The sequence below is a fragment of the Hypanus sabinus genome, chromosome 12 (assembly GCF_030144855.1).
Source record: "Hypanus sabinus isolate sHypSab1 chromosome 12, sHypSab1.hap1, whole genome shotgun sequence".
Taxonomy (NCBI): Eukaryota; Metazoa; Chordata; class Chondrichthyes; order Myliobatiformes; family Dasyatidae; genus Hypanus; species Hypanus sabinus.
The window spans coordinates 1841850-1865695 of record NC_082717.1 but is presented as its reverse complement, the minus strand read 5'-3'; the positions used below and the strand labels follow the sequence as shown (position 1 = coordinate 1865695).

Sequence of the window (23846 nt, the reverse complement as noted above, 5' to 3'; positions counted from 1 at the left end):
CATGCAAGGCTTATTGAGAAAGTAAGGAGGCATGGGATCCAAGGGGACCTTGCTTTGTGGAGCCAGAATTGGCTTGCCCACAGAAGTCAGAGTGGTTGTAGATGGGTCATATTCTACATGGAGGTCATAGAAACATAAAAAACCTACAGCACAATACAGGCCATTCGGCCCACGATGCTGTGTTGAACATGTACTTATTTTAGAAATTACCTAGGGTTACCCATAACCCTCTATCTTTCTACGCTCCATGTACCTATCCAGGAGCCTCTTAAAAGACCCTATCGTATCTGCCTCCACCACTGTTGCCAGCAGCCCATTCCATGCACTCACCACTCTCTGCGGGGAAAAAATTTGTCCCTGACATATCCTCTGTATCTACTTCCAATCAACTTAAAACTATGCCCTCTCATGTTAGCCATTTCAGCCCTGGGAAAAAGCCTATCCACACGATCAATGCCTCTCAAAATCTTATACACAGGTTGGTGACCAGTGGTATTCATCAGGGATCTGTTCTGGGACCCTTTCTTTTTGTGATTTTTATAAATGACCTGGATGAGGAAGTGGAGGGATGGGTTAGTAAATTTGCTGATGACACAAGGTTGGAGGTGTTGTGGGTAGTATAGAAGGCTGTCAAAGGTTACAGCGGGACATTGATAGGATGCAAACCTGGGCTGAGAAGTGGCAGATGAAGGTCAACCCAGATAAGTGTGAAGTGCTTCATTTTGGTAGGTCAAATATGATGGCAGAATATGGTATTAATGGTAAGACTCTTGGCAGTGCGGAGGATCGGAGAGATCTTGGGTTCTGAGTCCATAAGACACTCAAAGCTGCTGTGTAGGTTGTCTGTGTTAAGAAGGCATATGGTGCATTGGCCTTCATCAGCCAAGGGATTGAGTTCAACAGCCGAGAAGTAACAGCTATATAGTGGTCAGACCCCACTTGGAGTACTGTGCTCAGTTCTGGTCACCTCACTACAGGAAGGATGTGTAAACTATAGAAAGGGTGCAGAGGAGATTTACAAGGATGTTGCCTCGATTGGGGAGCAATCCTTATGAGAATAGGTTGTGTGAACTTGGCCTTTTCTCCTTGAAGTGACGGAGGATGAGAGGTGACCTGATAGAGTTGTATAAGATGATGAGAGGTATTGATCATGTGGATAGCCAGAGGTTTTTTTCCCAGGGCTGAAATGGTTAAAACGAGAGGGCACAGTTTTAAGGTGTTTGGAAGAGGATGTCAGGGGTAAGTTGTTGCTGTTCTTTGTTTACGCAGAAAGTGGTGAGTGCGTGGAATGGGCTGCCAGTGACTGTGGTGGAGGCGGATACAATAGGGTATTTTAAGAGGCTCCTAGATAGGTACATGGAGCTTAGAAAAATAGAGGGCTATGTGTAACCCTAGGTAACTTCTAAAGTAAGTGTATGTTCAGCACAGCATTGTGGGCCGAAAGGCCTGTATTGTGCTGTAGGTTTTCTATGTTTCTGTTGATCAGTATCAAATAAAGCCAAGTTAAATCCCATACAATTCAATGTGGTAAAACAATATGACATGAAAACTTCCAAGAGGGGTGAATACTTTTGATAGGCACTGTACATAAAGACCTGGTGTCCACAGCTGCCTGTGGCAACAAATTCTACAAATTCATCACTCTCTGGCTAAAGAAATTCCTCCTCACCTCCATTCTAAAATGACACCACTCTATTCTGAAACTGTGTTATCTGGTTTTAGATTCTCCCACTAAGGAAACCTCCTCTCCACATCCATTCGATGAAGGCCTTTCACTATTCAATAGGTTTCAATTAGGTCACCCCTCATTCTTCTGAACTCTAGTGTATACAGGCCCAGAGTCATCAAACACTCTTCATATGATAAGCCATTTAATCCTTGGAATCATTTTTCTGAACTTCTTTTGAACCCTCTCCAGTTTCAGCACATCCTGCATACAATACTCCCAAGTGAGGCCTCATCAGTACTTTATAAAATATCAACATTACATCCTAGAAAATGCTGGAGGAACTCTGGTTAGCTAGCATCTACGGAAATTAATAAACAGTTGATGTTTTGGACTGAGAATTTTCATCAGGGCTGGAAAGGACCAGGGCAAAAGCCAGAATAAGGTGGGGTGGGGAAGGAGTACAAGCTGGCAGATAATTGGTGAGACCAGGTGACAGGGAAGGTGGATAGGTGAGGGAGGGAAGATGAAGTAAGAACCTAGGAGGTGATAGGTGGAGGTGGTGAAGAGCTCAAGAAGGTGCAACACCCACAAATGCTGGAGGTCCTGATGAGGTAGCATCAATGGAAATGGAAAAAACAGTAGATGCTTCAGGCCCAGACCCTTTATCAGGACTGGCAAGGAAGGGGGAAGACTCCAGAATAAAAAGGTGAGAGGAGGGGAAAGGTTACAAGCTAAATAGATGAAGTAACCTGATAGAAGAGGAGAGTGGAACTTGGGAGAAAGGGAAAGAGGAGGGGAAACAGATGGATGTGATGGTCAGGTGAGAAGAGAATGAAGAACCAGAATGGGAAATGGAAAAAAGAGAAGGGGAAGGGTGGGAAATTACCAGAAGTCACAGAAATTGGTGTAAACTGAACTATGGCATCTGAGAAAATTTTAGTTAATTAATTTGTTTTCAGTATACAAGAGTTGTCTGAACTCTCAAGGAGGAGAAACAGATAGTTAAATGTTCCATCATGCTAGAAGAGCCCAGACATGATTCCTGCCTATGCTGGAGACATGGACTCAGGCTGTCATTGATAAACCCTGTAGCAAAGTCCACAGTACCCACTAAATTTGTATAAACACTGACCCACTTGACCTTGTAATAGCGTTAACCAGAGTTTGCTTTACCTGGATGCCCCTGGCTTCATTCCCAGCATTTCCCAGCTATCCTTGCTGTTCCGTATCCTGCGGATGGTGTCAGCTTGCTCTTTGGTAAAGCCCAGGCTAAGGCTGCTCTGAGGCCGTTTACCGTTCTCACACAAATCGAGGATCAAAGAGAAGAAAGTCTAGACTCAGAGTGCAAGAGAAAAGCAGATTAAACAAGATTCACTAATAAAGTCCCTGCCAGAATGATGGGGTCCCTCACCCACTCGACTACCAGCACCTGGACCATGGCATTGCCACAACCTCCAGCATTGCATAGACTCCCCATCTCTCCGGGAATCCACTGCTCCACACAAATGCTCAGGATCCACAGTCCATGGTAGTGCCTGAAAAGATTAGCTTTATTTACCACAAGTATATCAAAACGTACTGTGAAATGCGTCGTTTGCGTCAACAGGCAAGCAAAGATGTGCTGGGGGCAACTTGTAAGTGTCACCATAGCACAACATCAACATAGCACGTTCACCGCTTACTAACACTAACCCTTCCATCTTTAGAACGTGGGAGGAGATTGGAGCATCGGGAGGAAGCCCATGTGGTCATGGAGGACATGCAAACTATTTACTGGCAGCTACAGGAATTGAACCCTGATGCTGTGAAGCATTGACCTAACCACTACTTCCCTAACAGTATGATGTACTGTCATAATTGTGGGGATTAAAATAGGAGAAGAATACGACAAGAATCTGCACCCAAAGTTCTTCTAGATGTTAAGGAAAGTGTCTGTGTACATAGGAAGATCAGCTTCATTTGTCACATGACCAGCAATCCATACAATGAAATGTGTTGTGAGTCAATGGCTGGCACAGTCTGATGATGTGCTGGAGTAAGCCCACAAATGTCTCCATGCTTCTGGCACCAACATAGCATTCTATTAACTTACTAACCTCTACATGTTTGAATGCGGAAGGAAATCACAGCACCTAGAGGAAGCCCATGCGGTCATGGGGAGTGTACAAACTCCTACAGACAGTGGCAAGAACTGAACTCTGACCATTGGCACCATAAAGCATTACGCCAAGTGTAACGTTTCCTTGTTCAGTGCTATTTCCCTGCTTCCCATCCCCTTCTCCCAGGAAGTCCAGGTGGAACCACCTCTCCCTGGGAACCTGACCAACATTCTTCCTGACAAACATTCCCCATTGGAAATGCCCACCATTTGCCACATTGTGTTTGTTGGAATGGTGCTGATCCATGTACATACCTGGAACATCTCATTGATTCCCTCACCGGACTGTGCTGAGGTTTCAAAGTAGTAGAATCCCCTGCTCTCAGCCCAGAGCCGTCCCTCGCTCTCGTCAATCACACGGCGCTTCCCACAGTCCACCTGAAAGAGGAAGAGGAGAAGCATCCCACAACAACTGTTTCTATTGTGCTGAAAGGATTGTTAGCTCCAGAGTACAGAAATGTTCCTTGTAGGCACTCTGGAACCTAAAGATTCCCATGCAGGGACTGCACACATTCGATACAGAGTAAAGCTTCCTCTATACTCTCCCGGTTATGGATTAGACACAGCTATACTAGAACCATATCATGTTGATTGTAAGAATATACCAAGTTCGCACATGGTCAATTGATTGCATGGCATTGTTACGGATTCAGGCAACATTAAATATATGAGTTAGGCAAGTGTTCTTATAACAAATAACACGTTTATTAAACACTGAAAACAAACCCCCAAAAGTAAACAAATCACTAACGTAACTGGAAATCAGCTGCTGTGCGGCAGCTTAAACAGTTCTTAAAGCAATGAAGCTTACAGTTCTTAAAGCGATGTTGCAAAAACAGTTCTTTAAAGTAGTATTGCCAAAAGTTCAAAATGCTCACAGTCCATTTAAGGGAGAGACTTTTTAAGATGATTTAAATTCTCTTTCACGTCGTGTTGCTTCAGTTCCCAAATCGAACTTTTTCCCACGAAGAATTTACGTAACAAAATGGTTTAAAAGCACTGACCTTTCCTTGAAAACACTGTCCTCAATCCTTTCTACTATTTCGCAGGGATTAACACGAGAACAGTCAATGAATTCCTTCCGAACAAGGATCAAACAAGGTCGAACCTGTTTCACCGTCGAAATCGATTCTCCTCGATCTTCTATCTCCCGAACTCCGATCTTCACTCTCCACTGATTCTTAACTAGCAGTATTGTAAAGAAACTGCTGGCAATGGCCTTTTAAACTTTAGGCATTAAATAAAACTTCATCTTTCAACTAAACTGCGTCATAACATTAAATCACGCAGTGGCATGAAGTCAACATGGCAAATACAGCCACGAACTGCCCCTCCTCACAGGGAGGGGTCCTCCTTTTAAACCCTGTAAAAAAAAACTGTCACATGACCTCTACTGGCGGGAAAATGACATCACTCCACCATCACAAGACCACTACCTCAAGTCCAGTATAGCTTCAACCCCAGTCACGTGACAAGTACACCACTGTCACGTGTCACGGGTACATAACAGTATCAATTGGGCCTCCTATGCATGGAAGGCACTCACGCTACCAAACGAAATTTTAAAGGCTTAGATAGAGTTGAAGTAGAGAGGATGTTTTCAATGCGGGAGGGTCTAGGGCAAAGGGCACAGCCTCAATGGAGGGGCATACATTTAGAAAGGAGACGAGAAGGAGTTTCTTTAGCCAGCTGGTAGTGAATTTGTGGAATTTATTGCCATGGAAGGCCAAGTCATTGAGTATACTTAAAACGGACAAAACTATCAGGCAGGGACGTAGATGTATAAATTGGGAGCAGATGTTCTCAGAGAAATGTATGGCAGAAATGTGGCAAATGCTCAGGGCATATTTGCATAGTTATTCTGCATAGGTACATTCCAATGAGACAGGGAAAAGATAGTAGGGTACAGGAACCATGGTGTCCAAAGGCTGTTGAAAATCCAGTCAAGAAGAACAGGGAGGCTTACAAAAGGTTCAAAAAACTAGGTAATGATAGAGAGCTAGAAAATTATAAGGCTAGCAGGAAGGAGCTTAAGAATGAAATAAGGAGAGCCAGAATAGGCCATGAGAGTGCCTTGGTGAGCAAGATTAAGGAAAACCCCACGGCATTCTACAAGTGTATGAAAGGCAAACCGATAAGAAGTGAGAGAATAGGACCAATCAAGTGTGACAGTGGAAAAGTGTGTATGGAACTGTAAGAGGTAGTGGAGGTATTTAATGAATACTTTGCTTCAGTATTCACTACAGAAAAGGACCTTGAAGATTGTAGGAATGCCTTACAGCGGACTGAACAGCTTGAGCATATAGACATTAAGAAAGACGAGGTGCTGGAGCTTTTGGAAAGCATCATATAGAACATAGAAAACCTACAGCACAATACAGGTCCTTCAGCCCACAAAGCTGTGCCAAACTTGTCCTCACCTTAAACTAACATGGCCCTCTATCTTTCTGACCTCCACTTACCTGTCCAGGAGTCTCTTAAAAGACCCTATAGTATCCGCCTCCACCACCAGCGCCGGCAGCCCATTCCACGCAATCACCACTCTCTGCGTTAAAAAAAACACATACCCCTGACATCTCCTCTGTACCTACACCAAGCACCTTAAAATTGTGCCCTCTCATGTTAGCCATTTCAGCCCTGGGAAGAAGTCTCTGATTATCCACACAATCAATGCCTCTCATCATCCGTCACTTCACAGAAAAAAGACTGAGTTCACTCAACCTATTCTCATAAGACATGCTCACCAATCCAGGCAACATCCTTGTAAATTTCCTCTGCACTCTTTCTATGGTTTCCACATCCTTCCTCTAGTGAGGCGACCAGAATTGAGCACGGTACTCCAAGTGGGGTCTGACCAGGGACCTATGTATCTATACATTACATCTCAGCTCCGAAACTCGATCCTGCGATTAATGAAGGCCAATGTACCATATGCTTTCTTAACCACAGAGTCAACCTGTGCAACAGCTTTGAGTGTCCTATGGACTCGGACCCCAAGATCCCTCTGATCCTCCACAATGCCAAGAGTCCTACAACTAATACTACATTCTGCCATCATATTTGACCTACCAAAGTGAACCACCTCACATTTATCTGGGTTGAACTCCATCTGACACTTCTCAGTCCATTTTTGCATTCTATCCATGTCCTGCTGTAAGCTCTGACAGCCCTCCACACTACTCACAACACCTCCAACCTTTGTGTCATCAGCAAATTAACTAACCCATCCCCCCACTTCCTCATCCAGGTCATTTATAAAAATCATGTTGGATAAGTCACCAGGACCGGACGAGATATACCCCAGGCTACTGTGAGAGGTGAGGGAGGAGATTGCTGAGTCTCTGGCGATGATCTTTGCATCATCAATGGGGACGGGAGAGGCTCCAAAGGATTGGAGGGTTGAGGATGTTGTTCCCTTATTTAAGAAAGGTAGTAGAGATAGATCAGGAATTTATAGAACAGTGAGTCTTACCTCAGTGGTTGGTAAGTTGATGGAGAAGATCCTGAGAGGTAGGATTTATGAACATTTGGAGAGGCATAATATGATTAGGAATAGTCAGCATGGCTTTGTCAAAAGCAGGTCTTGCCTTATGGACCTAATTGAATTTTTTGAGGATTTGACAAAACATTGATGAAGGTAGAGCAGTACATCGTGTATGTGGATTTCAGCAAGGCATTTGATAAGGTACCCCATGCAAGGCTTATTGAGAAAGTAAGGAGGAATGGGATCCAAGGAGATCTTACTTTGTGGATCCAGAACTGACCTGCCCACAGAAGGCAAACAGTCATATTCTGACAGCTCATATTCTGCATGGAGGTTGTTGACCAGTGGTGCGCCTCAGGGATCTGTTCTGGGACCCCTACTCCATGATTTTTATAAATGACCTGGATGAGGAAGTGGAGGGATGGGTTAGTAAATTTGCTGATGACACAAAGGTTGGGCATGTTGTGGATAGTGTGGCGGGCTGTGAGAGGGTATAACGGGACATTGATAGAATGCAAAACTGGGCTGAGAAGTGGCAGATGGAGCTTAACTCAGATAAGAGTGAGATAGTTCATTTTGGTAGGTCAAATATGATGGCAACATATAGCATTAATGGTAAGATTCTTGGCAGTGTGGAGGATCAGAGGGATCTTGGGGTCAAGGTCCAAAGTTGCTATGCAGGTTGACTGCATGGTTAAGAAGGCATATGGTGCATTGGCTTTTATCAACTGCAGGACTGAGTTCAAGAGCTGAGAGATAACGTTACAGCTTCATAGCTTCTTCCTGGCAGATCCCACTTGGGATACTGTGCTCAGTTCTGATCACCTCACTACAGGAAGGATGTGGAAACATTAGAAAGGATGCAGAGGAGATTTACAAGGATGTTGCCCGGATTGGGAAACATGCCTTATGAGAATAGGTTGAGTGAACTTGGCCTTTTCTCCTTGGAGCAACGGAGGATAAGTGGTGACCTGATAGAGGTGTATTAGATGATGAATGGCATGGATCATATGGATAGTCAGAAGCTTTTTCTCAGGGCTGAAATGGCTAACACAAGAGGGCACAGTTTTAAGGTGCTCGGAAGTAGGTACAGAGGAGATATCAGGGGCAAGTTTTTTTATGTGGTGAGTGCGTGGAATGGGTTGTCAGCAACAGTGGTGGAGGCAGATACAAAAGGGTGTTTAAAGTGTGATGGGCAAACCAAGTTTGAAACGGGGTCCAGAGTTGACCCTATGAACTGTGCTGCTATTGAGAGAGAGGGGGAGGCTTCCAGCACAAATGAAAGAGAGAGAGAGAGACAAGATTTAATGTTATGGTTTCTTCTAGTAGCTTGTTTACCTTTTCTCCAAGGACACTTTGCCTGCTTGTTAAAATTCCTGCAAAGATGGCAGGGAGGAGCCGGTTGATGGACAGCCAGTGTCCAGCACGTGGAGATAAAAAGCAGGTCTGCTAAGACGCAGGCAGACACACCACGGGACACTGAACGAGCTTTGTGCACCCACGTGAAGGTAAGGGTTTTGGAGGTCCAATTCGGGGAATCGATCAGTGGCTCACAGTGTGAAAAGGTGTGACCGGAGGGGAACTGTTTGTGTGTCCTCACTTGCCTGGGTGATAGTTACGCCACTGAAGAACGGTCGTACTTGGCATGGTCATAGTCAATGACCACAACAGGAAGATAACAGGAAGATCGACGGCAATGGCATCACCTCTGATCACCTCTCTCTCTCTCTCTCTCTCTCCAACGTTACTCAAACAACTACCTTGAACTGAACTGAACTTTCTTCATCATATCGTAAGACTGTATCCATTTATCCCTAGCTTCGAAAGAGCCTGGTTTTGGTTCCTATTTCCACACTTTTGTATATATCATTGCTAACATGTTTCATCTATTTGCATTTTATAGTACTGTATTGCTTAGTGTACTAATAAACACTATCAGTTACTAGTAATAACAGACTCCAAAGTGTTTTCCATTTCTGCTGGTTCTTAACCTGGTCACGGGGTACATGACAAAAGAGACTCTTAGGTAGGTACATGGAGCTCAGAGAAATAGAGGGCTATATGTAACCCGAGGTAATTTCTAAAGTAAGTAGATGTTTGGCACTGTATTGTGGGCTGAAGGGCCTGTATTGTGCTGTAGGTTTTCTATGTTTCTGGAGCAATGGCACCCCTCTGCCTTCCTGCCTGTCCTTTCCATACTCTGTTTATCCTTGAGCATTAAGTTCCCAGCTATAATCTGCTTTCAGCCATGATTCAGTGATGCCTACAACATCATATATGCCAATCTGTAACCATACTATAAGGTCATCCACATTATTCATATGCTGCACACATTCAAATATAACACCTTCAGTCCTGTTTTCTCCTTTTTTGATTTGGTCTCCCTTTTACATTGCAACTCAATCTGTTGACCACAATTTTTGCCCTATCATCAACCTCTTCTTGCTAGGAATCTGACTGGACATTGCCTCTGTTTGTAAGCCATCTGCGCCGCCTTCAACACTGTCACTCCACCAAATTAGTTTAAAACCTGCCAAACTATTCTAGCCAACCTGCCCGCAAGGACATTGGACCTCATCAGGGTCAGGCTTAACCCATCACTTGTGTATAGGTCATGCCTTCCCCAGAAGAGTTCCCAATGACTCATACTCAGAGAGAGGTGAATGCGAGGAATGGGCTGCTGGCAAAGGTGGTGGAGGCAAATATAATATGGTCTTTTAAGAGACTCTTGGATAGGTACTTGGAGCTAAGAAAAATAGAGGTCTATGGGTAACCTTAGGTAATTTCCAAAGTAAGTACATGTTTGGCACAGCTTTGTGGGCCGAAGGGCCTGTATTGTGCTGTAGGTTTTCTTTGTTTCTATGTTTTAGACCTAAAGCTACAGGGTAAGGCACCACGCCTAAGTACTCACAGACCATGTACCACAAGGATAAAGTACCATGACTGAGTATGGATGGACCAGTTGGAGCCACAAGTTAAGGCACCATGTCTGAGTACAGATAGAGCATGCACCACACAGGTAAAATACCACATTAGAATACAGATGGACCAGTTGGAGCTACAAAGCCTATCAGAAGTCATTACCTTATTAGCACAGACAACGAAAACAATGTTCTCCAGGTTTGAATGAGGTCCAAGCTCCTGCTTCATCTCAGCAAGCCAGCTCTCCAGTGCATTGTAGGATTCTTTCTGTCCAACATCGTAAACCAGGATAACCCCCTGAGTATCTTTGTAAAACTCATTGCGCACCTATTGAAAACAAAATGCTCACAGCGATGTAAGAAACTCAGAGGAAGGTACAATGTAAACACTAATAGTAATAAAGAATTGACAGCTAAACATGTGGGAAATTATCTTTGACTACCCACAGTTGCAAGTGTTGGATCTGATTGTTTAATCCTTAGATTAAACTGTTTAATGGTTATTTTATTTGCGGTTTAACAACTAATTATCTGTTTGTATTTTAGGTAGTTCTAATATGCGTATAGCAGTTTAATATGCCTTCAGTGGTTAGACAAAATATAACTCTGGAAAGCTCTGGAAGTTTTTTTGTTGTACATTATTTTAAAGGTGCTTCCTTATTGTTTAACTTGGTACTGCAGTATTCAAATGAGTGCTTTCTCATAAAGTACAAATCATAATGAAATTTTCTTTGTGTATGGGTATAAAACAAAACACAAATCAGTGCTACTTCAGTATCTTAATCTTAGCATCTTAGTTTCATTTTTGAGCAAATTAAAGGAAGGCAGTGGCAAGTTCAGTGGCTGTAGTCTGAGTGGACAGAGTCAAAGTAGTCATTTTAAGGCTTCAGCTCTTTGAGGCTTCAGAGAAGAAAGGCTTCAGTCAGAGAAAGAAAAGGAAAGAAAAGCTCATGTTTTTTCCATCCCTTCTTTATATCTGCACAGCTCGGAGAGCAGAGATGCCAGGCAGGATAGTTGATAGTGACCCTGACGACTACAATTGCGAGAAGTGCATCCAGCTGCAGCTCCTAATAATCCATGTTAAGGAGTTGGAGCTGGAACTAGACGAACTCAGGATCATTCAGGAGGCTGAGAGGGTGATAGTTAGGACATATACAGGACACAGGAAACTAGGTGACAGGAAGGGGAAAGAGATTAAGGAACCAGGACACAGTATCCCTCAACAACATTAGTATATCACTTTGGATATTATTGGGGGGAATTGACCTAACAGAGGAAAGTCACAGTGTCAGATTTTTGGTACTGTATCTGTCTCTGTCACTCAAAAGGGAAGGGAGAGAAGAGGCACGATGTGGTGACAGGGGATTTGTTAGCCAGGGGAATGGACAGGAAATTCTGTAGGCAGGAGCGAGATTCCTAGATGGTACAGTATATTCCGGAGTATAAGCCGACCCCCCATTTTCGAGGTTAAAAAAGTGCCTTTTTCATGTGACCTTTGTATAAGCCGACCCCTTTTGTAGAGGTTTTTGATTTAACCAGAAAAGATCACAAGATCTCACATGCCGGTACTCAGCTTTGCCAGATCCAGAACCGGGAAATTTTGTGAACCAGTACCTGCTAAGATAACAGGCCTACACATCATGGAGTATTATAAGCGCATTCTTACTAAATAAATCAGGAAGGGAAATTTTGGATTAGGTCTCCAATGATAAAGAATCCTCCGAAATGTAACCCCCGTGAAACCATTTAGCACCCATCTTAATCTCATTAAAACATAACAAGGGGTGGCGGGATCAGTACGTCTACTCAGTATTGAGTTTGCGACCACCATGTACAACAGATTAAAACATGATGCTGGCTTCAAGCTGAAGGTTGTTGATTTTGCTAAAAGAGCAAATAATTCTGCAGCTACTAAGAAGTTTAGTGAAAATGAGAAACAAGTGAGAGAGTGGAGAAATGCAGAGGACACGCTGAGGGAAATGCCAAAGACGAAATGTGCAAACCGCTTGAAAACATGCCAGTGGCCAGAACTGGAAGAAAATGTTTTAGAGTGGGTGAATCATCAGCGATCGTCCGGATGTATTGTTACCAGCGAAATGATTCGAGTTCAAGTGTTGAAATGGGCTGAAAAACACCATGAGGTCAGCGAAAATTTCAAAGCTACACATCAGTTGGTGCATCTGATTTATGAATAGACATGATCTTGTGTTGAGACAAAAAACAAAGATTGCTCAGAAAATTCCCGCGGGGTGTTATTGTTTACGTTCAAGAACGCTGCTGGATGGACAAAGTGGGTTGCTTGAAGTGGGTTAAAGAGGTGTGGCATCGACGTCCCAAAGGTTTCGGGAAGGAAAAGTCGCTACTTGTCTGGGACGTGTTCAAAGTGCACTTGTCAGTTGAGACAAAAGCAGCACTGAAAGCTGAAAATACAGACATTGCAGTCATCCCCGGTGGTTTGATCTCCGCGCTCCAGCCACTAGATGTGAGTTTAAACAAATCATTCAAAAAATTCATGCATCGACAGTGGAACAAATTTGACTCAAAAACAGCCAATAAATGCAACCTGTCTTCCGTGTATTCATTTTTTCAAAGTTGGCACCCTCTGTATAAGCCGACCTCCTAATTTTAGGACCAAAATTTAGGGCCAAATTCTCGGCTTATACACCGGAAGTTACGGTATGTTGCCTCCCAGGTGCAAGGGTCTGGGATATCTCGGATCGAATACTCAGCATTCTTAGGTGGGAGGATGAACAGCCAGAAGTCATGATCCATGTAGATACCAATGACATGGCAGGATGAGTGATGAGGTTCTGCACAGGGAGTTCAGACAGTTAGGTGCTAAATTAAAGGGCAGAACCTCCAGGGTGATCTCAGGATTGCTACCCGTGCCACGTGCGAGTGAGGCCAGAACTAGGAAGATTAACATGTGGCTAAGGAGTTGGTGCAGGAGGGAGGGCATAAGATTTTTGGATCATTGGGCTCTCTTCCAGGGAAGAAGGGACTGTTTGCAATTGAACTGGAGTGGGACTAATATCCTTGAAGATTTGTTAATGCTGCACGGTGGGGTTTAAATTAGAGTTGCAGGGGGATAGGAGCCAGAGTGCCAGAACAGTTAGTAGAGAGGTTGTGAAGGCAGATATTAGTAAGACCTCCAACGAAGTTAGGAACCAAAAGGTTGAGCATGGTGCGACTAATGTCCTGAGCTGTGTATATTTCAATGCAATCGTAGGAAAGGCAGATGATGGTGCTGAAGATGAGGTTGCTGGTTTACAAACAGACAATGTGATAGGGCAAAATTACAGTCAACACAATGAGTTGCAATGTAAAAGTCAGACAAAATCGAAAAGGGTGAGTACAGGACTGAAATAAAGTAGGTGAACCTGCAGCACAATTGCATGTTGGCAGGTATGATGTAGTAGGTATCACAGAATCATGGCTGAAAGAAGATTATAGCTGGGATAGTCTGTTCAAGGAGAGAGATTGTATCAAAAGGAGAAGCAACAAGGCAAAGGGGGTGGCATTAGTGTTGGGAAAAAATGAAATCAAATATTCAGAAAGGGACGACATAGGGTCAGAAGGTGTTGAATCTTTGTGAATAGAACTAAGGAACTGCAATGGTAAAAAGACCCTGATGGGAGTTGCATACAGTAAGGATGTGGTCACAAATTACAATGGGAAATAGAAAATGCATGCCAAAAGGGCAAAATTACCCTAGTCATTGAGGATTTCAATATACAGGTAGATTGGGAAAATCAGATTGGTGCTAAATTGCAGCAGAGGGAATTTCTAGAGTGCCCACTAGGGGATCAGCTATTCTGGATTGGGTGGCATGCAATGAAGCAGAATTGATTAGAGACCTTGAGGTAAAAGAACCCTTAGTGGCAAGTGATTATAATATGATTGAATTCACAATGAAATTTGAGAAGGAGAAACTAAAGTCAGATGTATCAGTATTATAGTGGAGTAAAGAGAATTACAGAGGCATGCTCTGAACTGATTGAAAAAGAACATTGGCAGGGATGATGGCAGAACAGCAATGGCTACAATTTCTAGAAGTAATTCAGAAGACGCAGGATATATATACATCCTAAGAGGAAGAAATAAATAGGTAGATACTGTATTGATCCCAAAGGAAATTACAGTGTCACAGTAGCATTACAGATAGACAAATATTAGAAGCGAAGTAAGAAAGAATTTAAAAAAGTTACCTCGAACAGTCTAACAGGAGGGGGGTGTCATCACTTCCTCAGTTATAAGTTGACTCACTGTAGAGCCTAACGACAGAGTGTAAGAATGACCTCATATAACTCTCTTTGGACAGACCATTTGTCTTAGTCTATTACTGGAAGTACTCCTCTGTTCAGCCAAGGTGGCATGCAGAGGGTGGGAAACATTGTCCAGGATTGTCAGGGTTTTCATTCTACCACAGCCTACAGTGTGTCTAGTTTGACTCCTGTAAGCCACCCTTTCTAAACAGTTTATTGAACCTGTTAGCATCACCCATGTCTTTGCGATTGCCCAGCACATCACAGCAAAGAATTAGGTACTGGCAACAACAGACTGGTAGAACATGTGAAGAAGAGGCCTGCATTCTTCAAACGACCTCAGTCCCTTCCGGAAGTAGAGGTGACTCTGGCCCTTTTTGTATATAGCCTCTGTGTTGGTGCTCCACTCAAGTCCGTAATCAAGGTGCATCTTCAGATACTTGCAGATCCTCACCACAAATAGTAACAGGCGGCAGTGCAGCCTTGGTAGTCCTTAAGTCTATCACCTTTGTCTTACTGATCTTGAGCTGCAGAAGATTCAGCTTGCACCATTTGACAAAGTCCTCCATTGGGGCCCTATATTCATTTTCCAGTCCTCCTTTTACACACCCAACTATTGCTGAGTCTTCAGAGGATATCTGCTGATGACATGACTCAGTGTTCCATCTAGAGTCTGGGGTATACAGGATATACAAGGTATACAAAGCATTCTAAAGGAAAGATAACACAATCATGGCTAACAATAAAAGTCTAAGCCAACAGAAAAGGCAAAGAGGGGGGATATTGTAGAGCAAAAATTAGTGCAAAGTCGAGGATCGGGAAGCTTTTAAAAACCAACAGAATGCAGCTATAAAAGTAATTAAGATAAAGATGGAATACAAAAGTAAGCTGGCCAGTAATATTAAAGAGTATACCAAAGTTTCTTCAGATACATGAAGTGTAAAAGAGAGGCAAGAGTGGACCACTGGAAAACGATGCTGGAGAAGTAGGAATGGGTGACAAGGAAATGGTGCACTAGTCTTCATTGTGGAAGTTCCAGGCCTTGAGGTCATGGAGTGTCTGAAGTCACCATTACTAGAAGAAGGTTCTTGGGAAACTGAAAGGTCTGAAGGTAGATAAGTCACCTAGACCAGATGGTATACACTTCAGGATTCTGAAAGAGGTTGCTGGAGAGATTGTGGAGGTATTAGTAATGATCTTTCAAGAAACAGTGGATTCTGGAATAGTTCCAGAAAACTGGAAAATGGCAGATGTCATTCCACTCTTCAAGAAGGGAGAGAGGCAGGAGGAAGGAAACTACAGGCCAGTTAGTCTGACCTCAGTGACTGGGAAGAGTTTGGAGTCCATTATCAAGGATGAGGTCTCTGGATACTTGGAGGCACATTGATACTTGGAGGCTGTATTCAGCATGGTTTCCCAAAGGAAAAATCTTGCAGACAAATATATTCCAAATAAGAAGAAATTTTTGAATTGAAGAAGGACACAACCATGGCTGACGAGTGAAGTTAGAGCCAAAGTAAAAGCAAAAGAGAGGGCATACAAGGACGCCAAAGCTAGTGGGAAGATAAAGGATTAGGAAGCTTTTGAAAACTTGCAGAAGGAAATTAAGAAGGAAAAGATGAATTATGAAAGGAAGCTGGCGACTACTATCAAAGAAGATACTAAAAGCTTTTTAAAGTATATAAAGGGTAAAAGAGAGATCTAGGACAAATAGAAAATGATGCTGGAGATATTCTAATGAGAGGCACACAGATGGTAGAGGAACTGAATGCGTATTTTGCATCAGTCTTCACAGTGGAAGACATCTGCAGTATACTGGACATTCAAGAGTGCCAGGGAAGTGAAGCATGTACAGTGAAAATTACGACTGAGAAAGTGCTTAGGAAGCTTAGTGGTCTGAGGGTGGATACATCTCCTGGACCTGACGGCCAAATCTGTGCCAGGTGTGTCGAGCTACAGCTCCTTAGGGACCGCGTTAAGGAACTGGAGATGCAGCTCGATGACCTTCGTCTGGTCAGGGAAAGTGAGGAGGTGATAGACAGGAGCTATAAGCAGGTAGACACACCGGGGCCTCGGGAGACAGTTAAGTTAGGAGAGGGAAGGGCAAGAAGCAGATGCTAGAGAGTACCCCAGTGGCTATCCCCTTAACAATAAGTACACCCGTTTGAGTACTGTTGGGGGGGGGGGGGGTAACAACCTGACTGCGGGAAGCAACAGTGGTCACACATCTGGCACAGAGTCTGGCCCTGCAGCTCAGAAGTGTAGGAAAAGGAAGAGGATGGCAGCAGTAATAGGGGACTCTATAGTTCGGGGGTAAGATAGGCGATTCTGGGGATGCAGGAAAGAAACACAGATGGTAGTTTGCCTCCAGGTGCCAGGGTCTAGGATGTTTCTGATTGTGTCCACGATATCCTGAAGTGGGAAGGTGAACAGCCAGATGCCGTGGTACATATTGGTACCAACGACATAGATAGCAAAAGGGAGTAGGTCCTGAAAACAGACTACAGGGAGTTAGGAAGGAAGTTGAGAAGTAGGACCTCGAAGGTAGTAATCTCGGAAAGACTGCCTGTGTCACGCGACAGTGAGTATAGGAATAGAATGAGATGGAGGATAAGTGTGTGGCTGAGGGATTGGAGTAGGGTGCAGGGATTCAGTTTTCTGGATCATTGGGACCTCTTCCGGGGCAGGTGTAACCTGTACAAAAAGGACGGGTTACACTTGAATCTGAGGGGAACCAATATCCTGGCAGGGAGGTTTGCAAAGGCTAATGGAGAGAATTTAAACTAAAATTGCTGGGGGTGGGAACCAAACTGAAGAGACAGAGGAAGGGGTGGTTGACACACAAATTGAGAAAGCTTGGAGACAGTGTGAAAGGGAAGATGGGCAGGTGATGGAGAAGGGACGCACTCAGACGGATGGTTTGAGATGCGTCTATTGTTTCCATCCAAGGGGTCAGTGTGGACATGGTGGAGGATTACAAATACCTGGGGATACAAATGGACAATAAACTGGACTGGTCAAAGAACACTGAGGCTGTCTACAAGAAGGGTCAGAGCCGTCTCTATTTCCTGAGGAGACTGAGGTCCTTTAACATCCGCCAGACGATGCTGAGGATGTTCTACAAGGCTGTGGTGGCCAGTGCTATCATGTTTGCTGTTGTGTGCTGGGGCAGCAGGCTGAGGGTAACAGACACCAACAGAATCAACAAACTCATTCGGAAGGCCAGTGATGTTGTGGGGGTGGAACTGGACGCTCTGACGGTGGTGTCTGAAAAGAGGATGCTGTCCAAGTTGCATGCCATCTTGGACAATGACTCCCATCCACTCTATAATGTACTGGTTAGGTACAGGAGTACATTCAGCCAGAGACTCATTCCACCGAGATGTAGCACTGAGCGTCATAGGAAGTCATTCCTACCTGTGGCAATCAAACTTTACAACTCCTCCCTCGGAGTGTCAGACACCCTGAGCCAATAGGCTGGTCCTAGATTTATTTCCACTTGATTTATTTAATTATTTATGGTTTAATATTGCTATATTTCTTCACTATTCTTGGTTGGTGCGACTGTAACGAAACCCAATTTCCCTCTGGATCAATAAAGTATGTCTGTCTGTCTGTCTAATGCAAGGAAAATTATGAATAAAGCGGATGAGATTAGAGCATGGATCAGCACTTGGAGCTATGATGTTACAGCCATTCCAGAGACTTTGATGGTGCAGAGGCAGGAATGGCTACTTCGAGTCCCAGGCTTTAGATGTTTCAGAAAGGACGGGGGGGGGGGGGGGGGGGAGGCAAAAGAGGTGGGGGTGTGGCACTGTTGATCAGAGATAGTGTCATGGCTGCAGAAAAGGAGAAAGTTATGGAGAGATTGTCTACGGAGTCTCTGTGGGTGGAAGTTAGGAATAGGAAGGGGTCAATAACTCTACTAGGAGTTTTCTAAAGGCCACCCAATAGTAACAGGGATATTGAGAAGCAGATAGGGAGACAGATTCTGGAAAGGAGTAATAATAACAGGGTTGTTGTGGTGGGAGATTTTAATTTCCCAAATATTGAATGGCATTTCCCTAGAGTGAGGGGTTTAGATGGGCTGGAGTTTGTGAGGTGTGTTCAGGAAGGTTTATGGCCAAAATATATAGATAAGCCTACAAGAGGAGAAGGCTGTACTTGATCTGGTATTGGGAAATTAACCTGGTCAGGTGTCAGGTCTCTCAGTGGGACAGCATTTTGGAGATAGTGATCACAATTCTATTTCATTGCATTGGAAAGGGATAGGAACAGACAAGTTAGGGAAACATTTAATTGGAGTAAGGAGAAACATGAGACTATTAGGCAGGAACTTGGAAGCATAAGTTGGAAACAGATGTTCTCAGGGAAACATACAGAAGAAATGTGGCAAATGTTCAGGGAATATTTGCATGGAGTTCTGAATAGGTACATTCCAATGAGACAGGGAAAGGTCGGTAGGGAACAGGAACAGTGGTGTACAAAGGCTGTTGTAAATCTTGTCAAGAAGAAAAGAAGATCTTATGAAAGGTTCAAAAAAACAGGTAATGATAGAGAACTAGAAGATTATAAGGCGAGCAGGAAGGAGCTTAAGAATGAAATTAGGAGAGTCAGAAGGGGCCATGAGAAGGCCTTGGTGAGTAGGATTAAGGAAAACCCCAAGGCATTCTACAAGTATGTGAAGTGCAAGAGGATAAGACATGAGAGAATAGGACCAATCAAGTGTGACAGTGCAAAAGTGTGTATGGAACCATAGGAAATGGCAGTATTACACAATGGATACTTTCCTTCAGTATTCACTATGGAAAAGGATCTTGGTGATTGTAGGGATGACTTGCACCAGAATGAAAAGCTTGAGCATGTAGATATTAAGAAAGAGAATGTCCTGGAGCTTTTGGAAAGCATCAAGTTGGATAAGTCACTGGAACTAGACAGTATGTACCCCAGGCTACTGTGGGAAGCGAGGGAGGAGATTGCTGAGTCACTGGCGATGATGTTTGCAACATCAGTGAGGATGGCAGAAGTTCCAGAGGATTGGATGGTTGCGGATGTTGTTCCTTTATTCAAGAAAAGAAGTAAAGATAGCCCTGGAAATTATAGACTAGTGAGTCTTGCTTCAGTGGTTGGTAAGTTGATGGAGAAGATCCTGAGAGGTAGGATTTAAGAACATTTGAAGAGGCATAATATGATCAGGAGTAGTCAGCATGGCTTTGTCAAAAGCAGGTTGTGCCTTATGAGCCTGTTTGAATTTTTTGAGGACGTGACTAAACACATTGATGAAGGTAGAGCGTAGCTGTAGTGTATATGGACTTTAGCATGGCATTTGATAAGGTACTCCATGCAAGCCTCATTGAGAAAGTAAGGAGGCATGGGATCCAAGGGGACTTTGCTTTGTGGATCCACAACTGGCTTGCCCACAGAAGGTTGTAGACAAGTCATATTCTCCATGGAGGCCGGTGACCAGTGGTGTGCCTCAGGGATCTCTTCTGGAACTCCTACTCTTTGTGATTTTTTATAAATGACCTGAATGAGAAAGTAGAGGGATGGATTAGTATATTTGCTGACGACACAAGGTTGGGGATTTTGTGGATAGTGTGGAGGGCTGTCAGAGCTTACAGCGGGATATTAATAGGATGCAAAACTGGGCTGAGAAGTGGAAGATGGAGTTCAACCCTGATAAGTGTGAGGTGGTTCATTTTGGTAGTTCAGATATGATGGCAGAATATAGCATTAATGGCAAGACTCCTGGCAGGGTGGAGAATCACAGAGATCTTGGGGTCCATGTCCATAAGACACTCAAAGCTGCTGTGCAGGTTGTCTCGTGGTTAAGAGTCAATAACCACAGAGTGGTTAAAAGTTAATACAGTGTATTGGTCTTCATCAGTCGTGGGACTGAGTTTAAGAGCCGAGAGGTAATGTTGCAGGACTCTGGTCAGACCCCACTTGGAGTACTGTGCTCAGTTCTGGTCGTCTCACTACAGAAAGAACGTGGAAACCATAGAAAGGGTGCAGAGGAGATTTTCAAGGATGCTGCCTGGATTGGGGAGCATGCCTTATGAGAATAGGTTGAGTGAACTTAGCCTTTTCTCCTTGGAACGACGGAGGATGAGAGGTGACCTGATAGAGGTGTACAAGATAATGAGAGGCATTGATCATGTGGGTAGTCAGAGCGTTTTTCCCGGGGCTGAAATGGTTAGCACAAGAGGGCATAGTTTTAAGGTGCTTGGAAGTAGGTACAGAGGAGATGTCAGGGGTAAGTTTTGTTACACAGAGAGTCGTGGGTGTGTGGAATGGGCTGCCACCACTGGCGGTGGAGGCGGAAACAATAAGGTCGTTTAAGAGACTCCTGGTTGGATACACAGAGCTTAGAAAAATAGAGGGCTATGGGTAAGCCTAGGTCGTTCTAAAATAAGGATATATTCAGCACAGCTTTGTGGGCCAAAGTGCCTGTATTATGCTGTAGGTTTTCAGTGTTTCTATGAATGCACTCTTGGGTTCTGAAGCAAGTAGCTGGAGATATTGTGGTGGCATTAACAATGAAATTTCAAGAATCGATAGATTCTGGCATTGTACCGGATGACTGGATAATTATAAATGTTACTCCGCTATTTAAGAAGGGTGGGAGGCAGCAGAAAGGAAACTATAGACCTGTTAGCCTGACATCAGTGGTTGGAAAGTTGATGGAATCGACTGTTAGGGATGAGACTACGGGGCACCTGGAGGCACATGACAAGATAGGCCAAAGCCAGCATGGTTTCCTGAAAGGAAAATCCTACCTGACAAACCTACTGTGATTTTTTGGGGAAATTACAAGTAGGGTAGAGAAAGGAAATGTAGTAGATGTGATCTACTTGGATTTTCAGAAAGCCTTTGACAGGGTGCCGCACATGAGGCTGCTTAGCATGATACGATCTCATGGAATTACAGGGAAGTTACTAGTATGGGTGGAGCATTGGCTGATTGGCAGAAAATAGAGAGTGGGAATAAAGAGATCGAATTCTGGCTGGCTGCCAGTTACCAGTGGAGTTCCACAGGGGTCACTGTTGGGACCACTACTTTTTATGATGTATGTCAATGATTTGAATTATGGTATTAATGATTTGTGGCTAAATTTGCCAATGATACAAAGATAGGTGGAGGAACAGGTAATGTTGAAGAAACACTGCCTGCATAGTTTGGGGGAATGGGCAAAGAAGTAGCAAATGAAAAACAATTTTGGAAAATGTATGGTCATGCACTTTGGTGGAAGAAATAAACGGGCAGATTATTTAGATGGGGTGATAAATCAAAATGCAGAGATGCAAAGAGACTTAGGAGTCCTTGTGCAAGATAACCTGAAGGTTAAACTCCAGGTTGAGTTGGTGGTGAAGAAGGCGAATACAATGTTGGCATTCATTTCTTGAGGTATGGAATACAATCTTTCTTTCTTTCTTTCTTTCTCCCCATAGCTCTGATTTTGAGGCTCTATAAGGCACTCGTGAGACCACACTTGGAGTATTACGTGCAGTTTTGGGGTCCTTATTTTAGAAAGGAATATACTTACATTGGAGAGGGTTCAGAGAAGATTCACGAGAATGATTCCAGGAATGAAAGGTTTACCATATGAGGAACATCTGGCAGCTATTGGACTGTATTCCCTGGAGTTCAGGAGAATGAGGGGGGAATCTCATAGAAACATTCCGAATGTTAAAAGGCCTGAACAGATCAGATATGGCAAAGTTATTTTCCATGGTAGAGTAGTCTAGGACAAGAGGGCATGATTTCAGGATTGAAGGACGCCCATTTAGAACAGAGATGTAGAGAAATTACTTTATAGTCAGTGGGTGGTAAATCTGTGGAATTTGTTGCCACGAGTTGCTGTGGAGGCCAAGTCATTGGGTGCATTTAAAGCAGAGATAGATAGGTTCCTGATTAGCCAGGACATCAAAGGGGAGAAGGCATGGGAGTGGGGATGACTGGAAGAATTGGATCAGCCTATGATTCAATGGCGGAGCAGTCTAGATGGGCCGAATGGCCTACTTCTGCTCCTATATCTTATGGTCTTACACTCATAGTGTTTTTACTCTTTTGCACTTGACATTTCTTCACTCCACTCGTAGTTTTCTCTCTATTTTTTGCTTTATCTTTAACCACACTTTTCAACCTCTGCCTTAAATATACAGACAGACTTAGTCTCCACAGCCGATTGCAGCAAAGAATTTCACAGATTCACCACTCTCTGGCTAAAGAAATTCCTCCTCATCTCCATTCTAAAATGACGCTCCTGTATTCTGAGGTTGTTTTCTCTGGTCTCAAACTCTTCCACTGTAAGAAGCATCGTCTCCACATCCATTCTATCAAGGCCTTTCACCATTCAATAGGTTTAAATTAGGTCACCCCTCATTCTTATGATTTCTAGTGAATACAGGCCCAGAGCTATCAAACACTCTTCATGTGAGAAGCCGTTCAATTCTGAAATCATTTTCGTGAACCTCTTTTGAACCCTCTCCAGTTTCAGCACATCCTTGCTAAGGGCCCCAAAACTGCTCAAAATACCTCAAATGAGGCCTCATCAGTACTTTATGAAGTCTCAACATTATATTCTAGTCCTCTTCAAATGAATGCTAACATTGCATTTGCCTTCCTTACGACAGTCTCAACTGGCAAATTATCCTTTAGGAAATTCTGCACAAGTATTCCCAAGTCCCTTTGTGCCTCAGTTCTTTGTATTTTCTCTCCATTTAGAAAGTATTACCCCTTTCATTTCTTCTACCAAAGTACATGACCATACACTTCCAAGCATCTGCCATTTCTTTGCCCATTCTCCTAATCTGTCTTTACGTTGCCTCTCTACTTCCTCAAAGTAACCTGCACTTAAGACAAGATTGGATAGATTTTGCACAGTATGGGAATTAAGGGTTATCGGGAAAAGGGAGGTAGGTGGAGACGAGTCCACAGCCAGAGCAGCCATGATGTTATTGAATGCCAGAGCAGGCTTGACTAGCCAGATGGCCTACTCCTGCTCCTAATTCTTATGTTTTGAATCTTGAGTGGTCAGGGCATGAAATGATACAGGGAGAAAGCAGAAGACTGGGGCTGGATCAGACATGATGAACTGGTAGAGCATACTCGATGGACTAAGGCTATTCTGTATTTAGTGTTGTGTAATGAACAGGATTTGATAAGCAATCTTGAAGTAAAGGAGCCATTAGGTAGTGACCATAATACGATGTTTTTATCTGCAATTTGAGAAGGATAAGGACAGATCGGAGGTGTCAGTGTTGCAGTTGAACAAAGGAGACTATGGAGCCATGAGGGAGGAGCTGGCCAAAGTTAAATGGATGGATATCCTAGCAGAAAAGACAAT

General features: G+C 43.6%; 1 protein-coding gene across 3 annotated transcripts in view; it reads right to left on the bottom strand.

The window, feature by feature from the left end:
• Positions 1-23846, bottom strand: part of dnajc27 (DnaJ (Hsp40) homolog, subfamily C, member 27) — a 77360-nt gene that overhangs the window by 16644 nt on the left and 36870 nt on the right. The window contains exons 4-6 of one of the 3 annotated variants that reach the window (XM_059985417.1): positions 10396-10560; positions 4083-4205; positions 2843-3000 (exon numbers count right to left, since the gene is read on the bottom strand). In XM_059985417.1, the coding sequence (XP_059841400.1) occupies positions 2843-3000; positions 4083-4205; positions 10396-10560 (446 nt within the window). Of the gene's footprint in view, positions 1-2842; positions 3205-4082; positions 4206-10395; positions 10561-23846 lie in introns of those variants that run through there. The other 2 variants (XM_059985418.1, XM_059985419.1) reach the window with 2 other exon arrangements.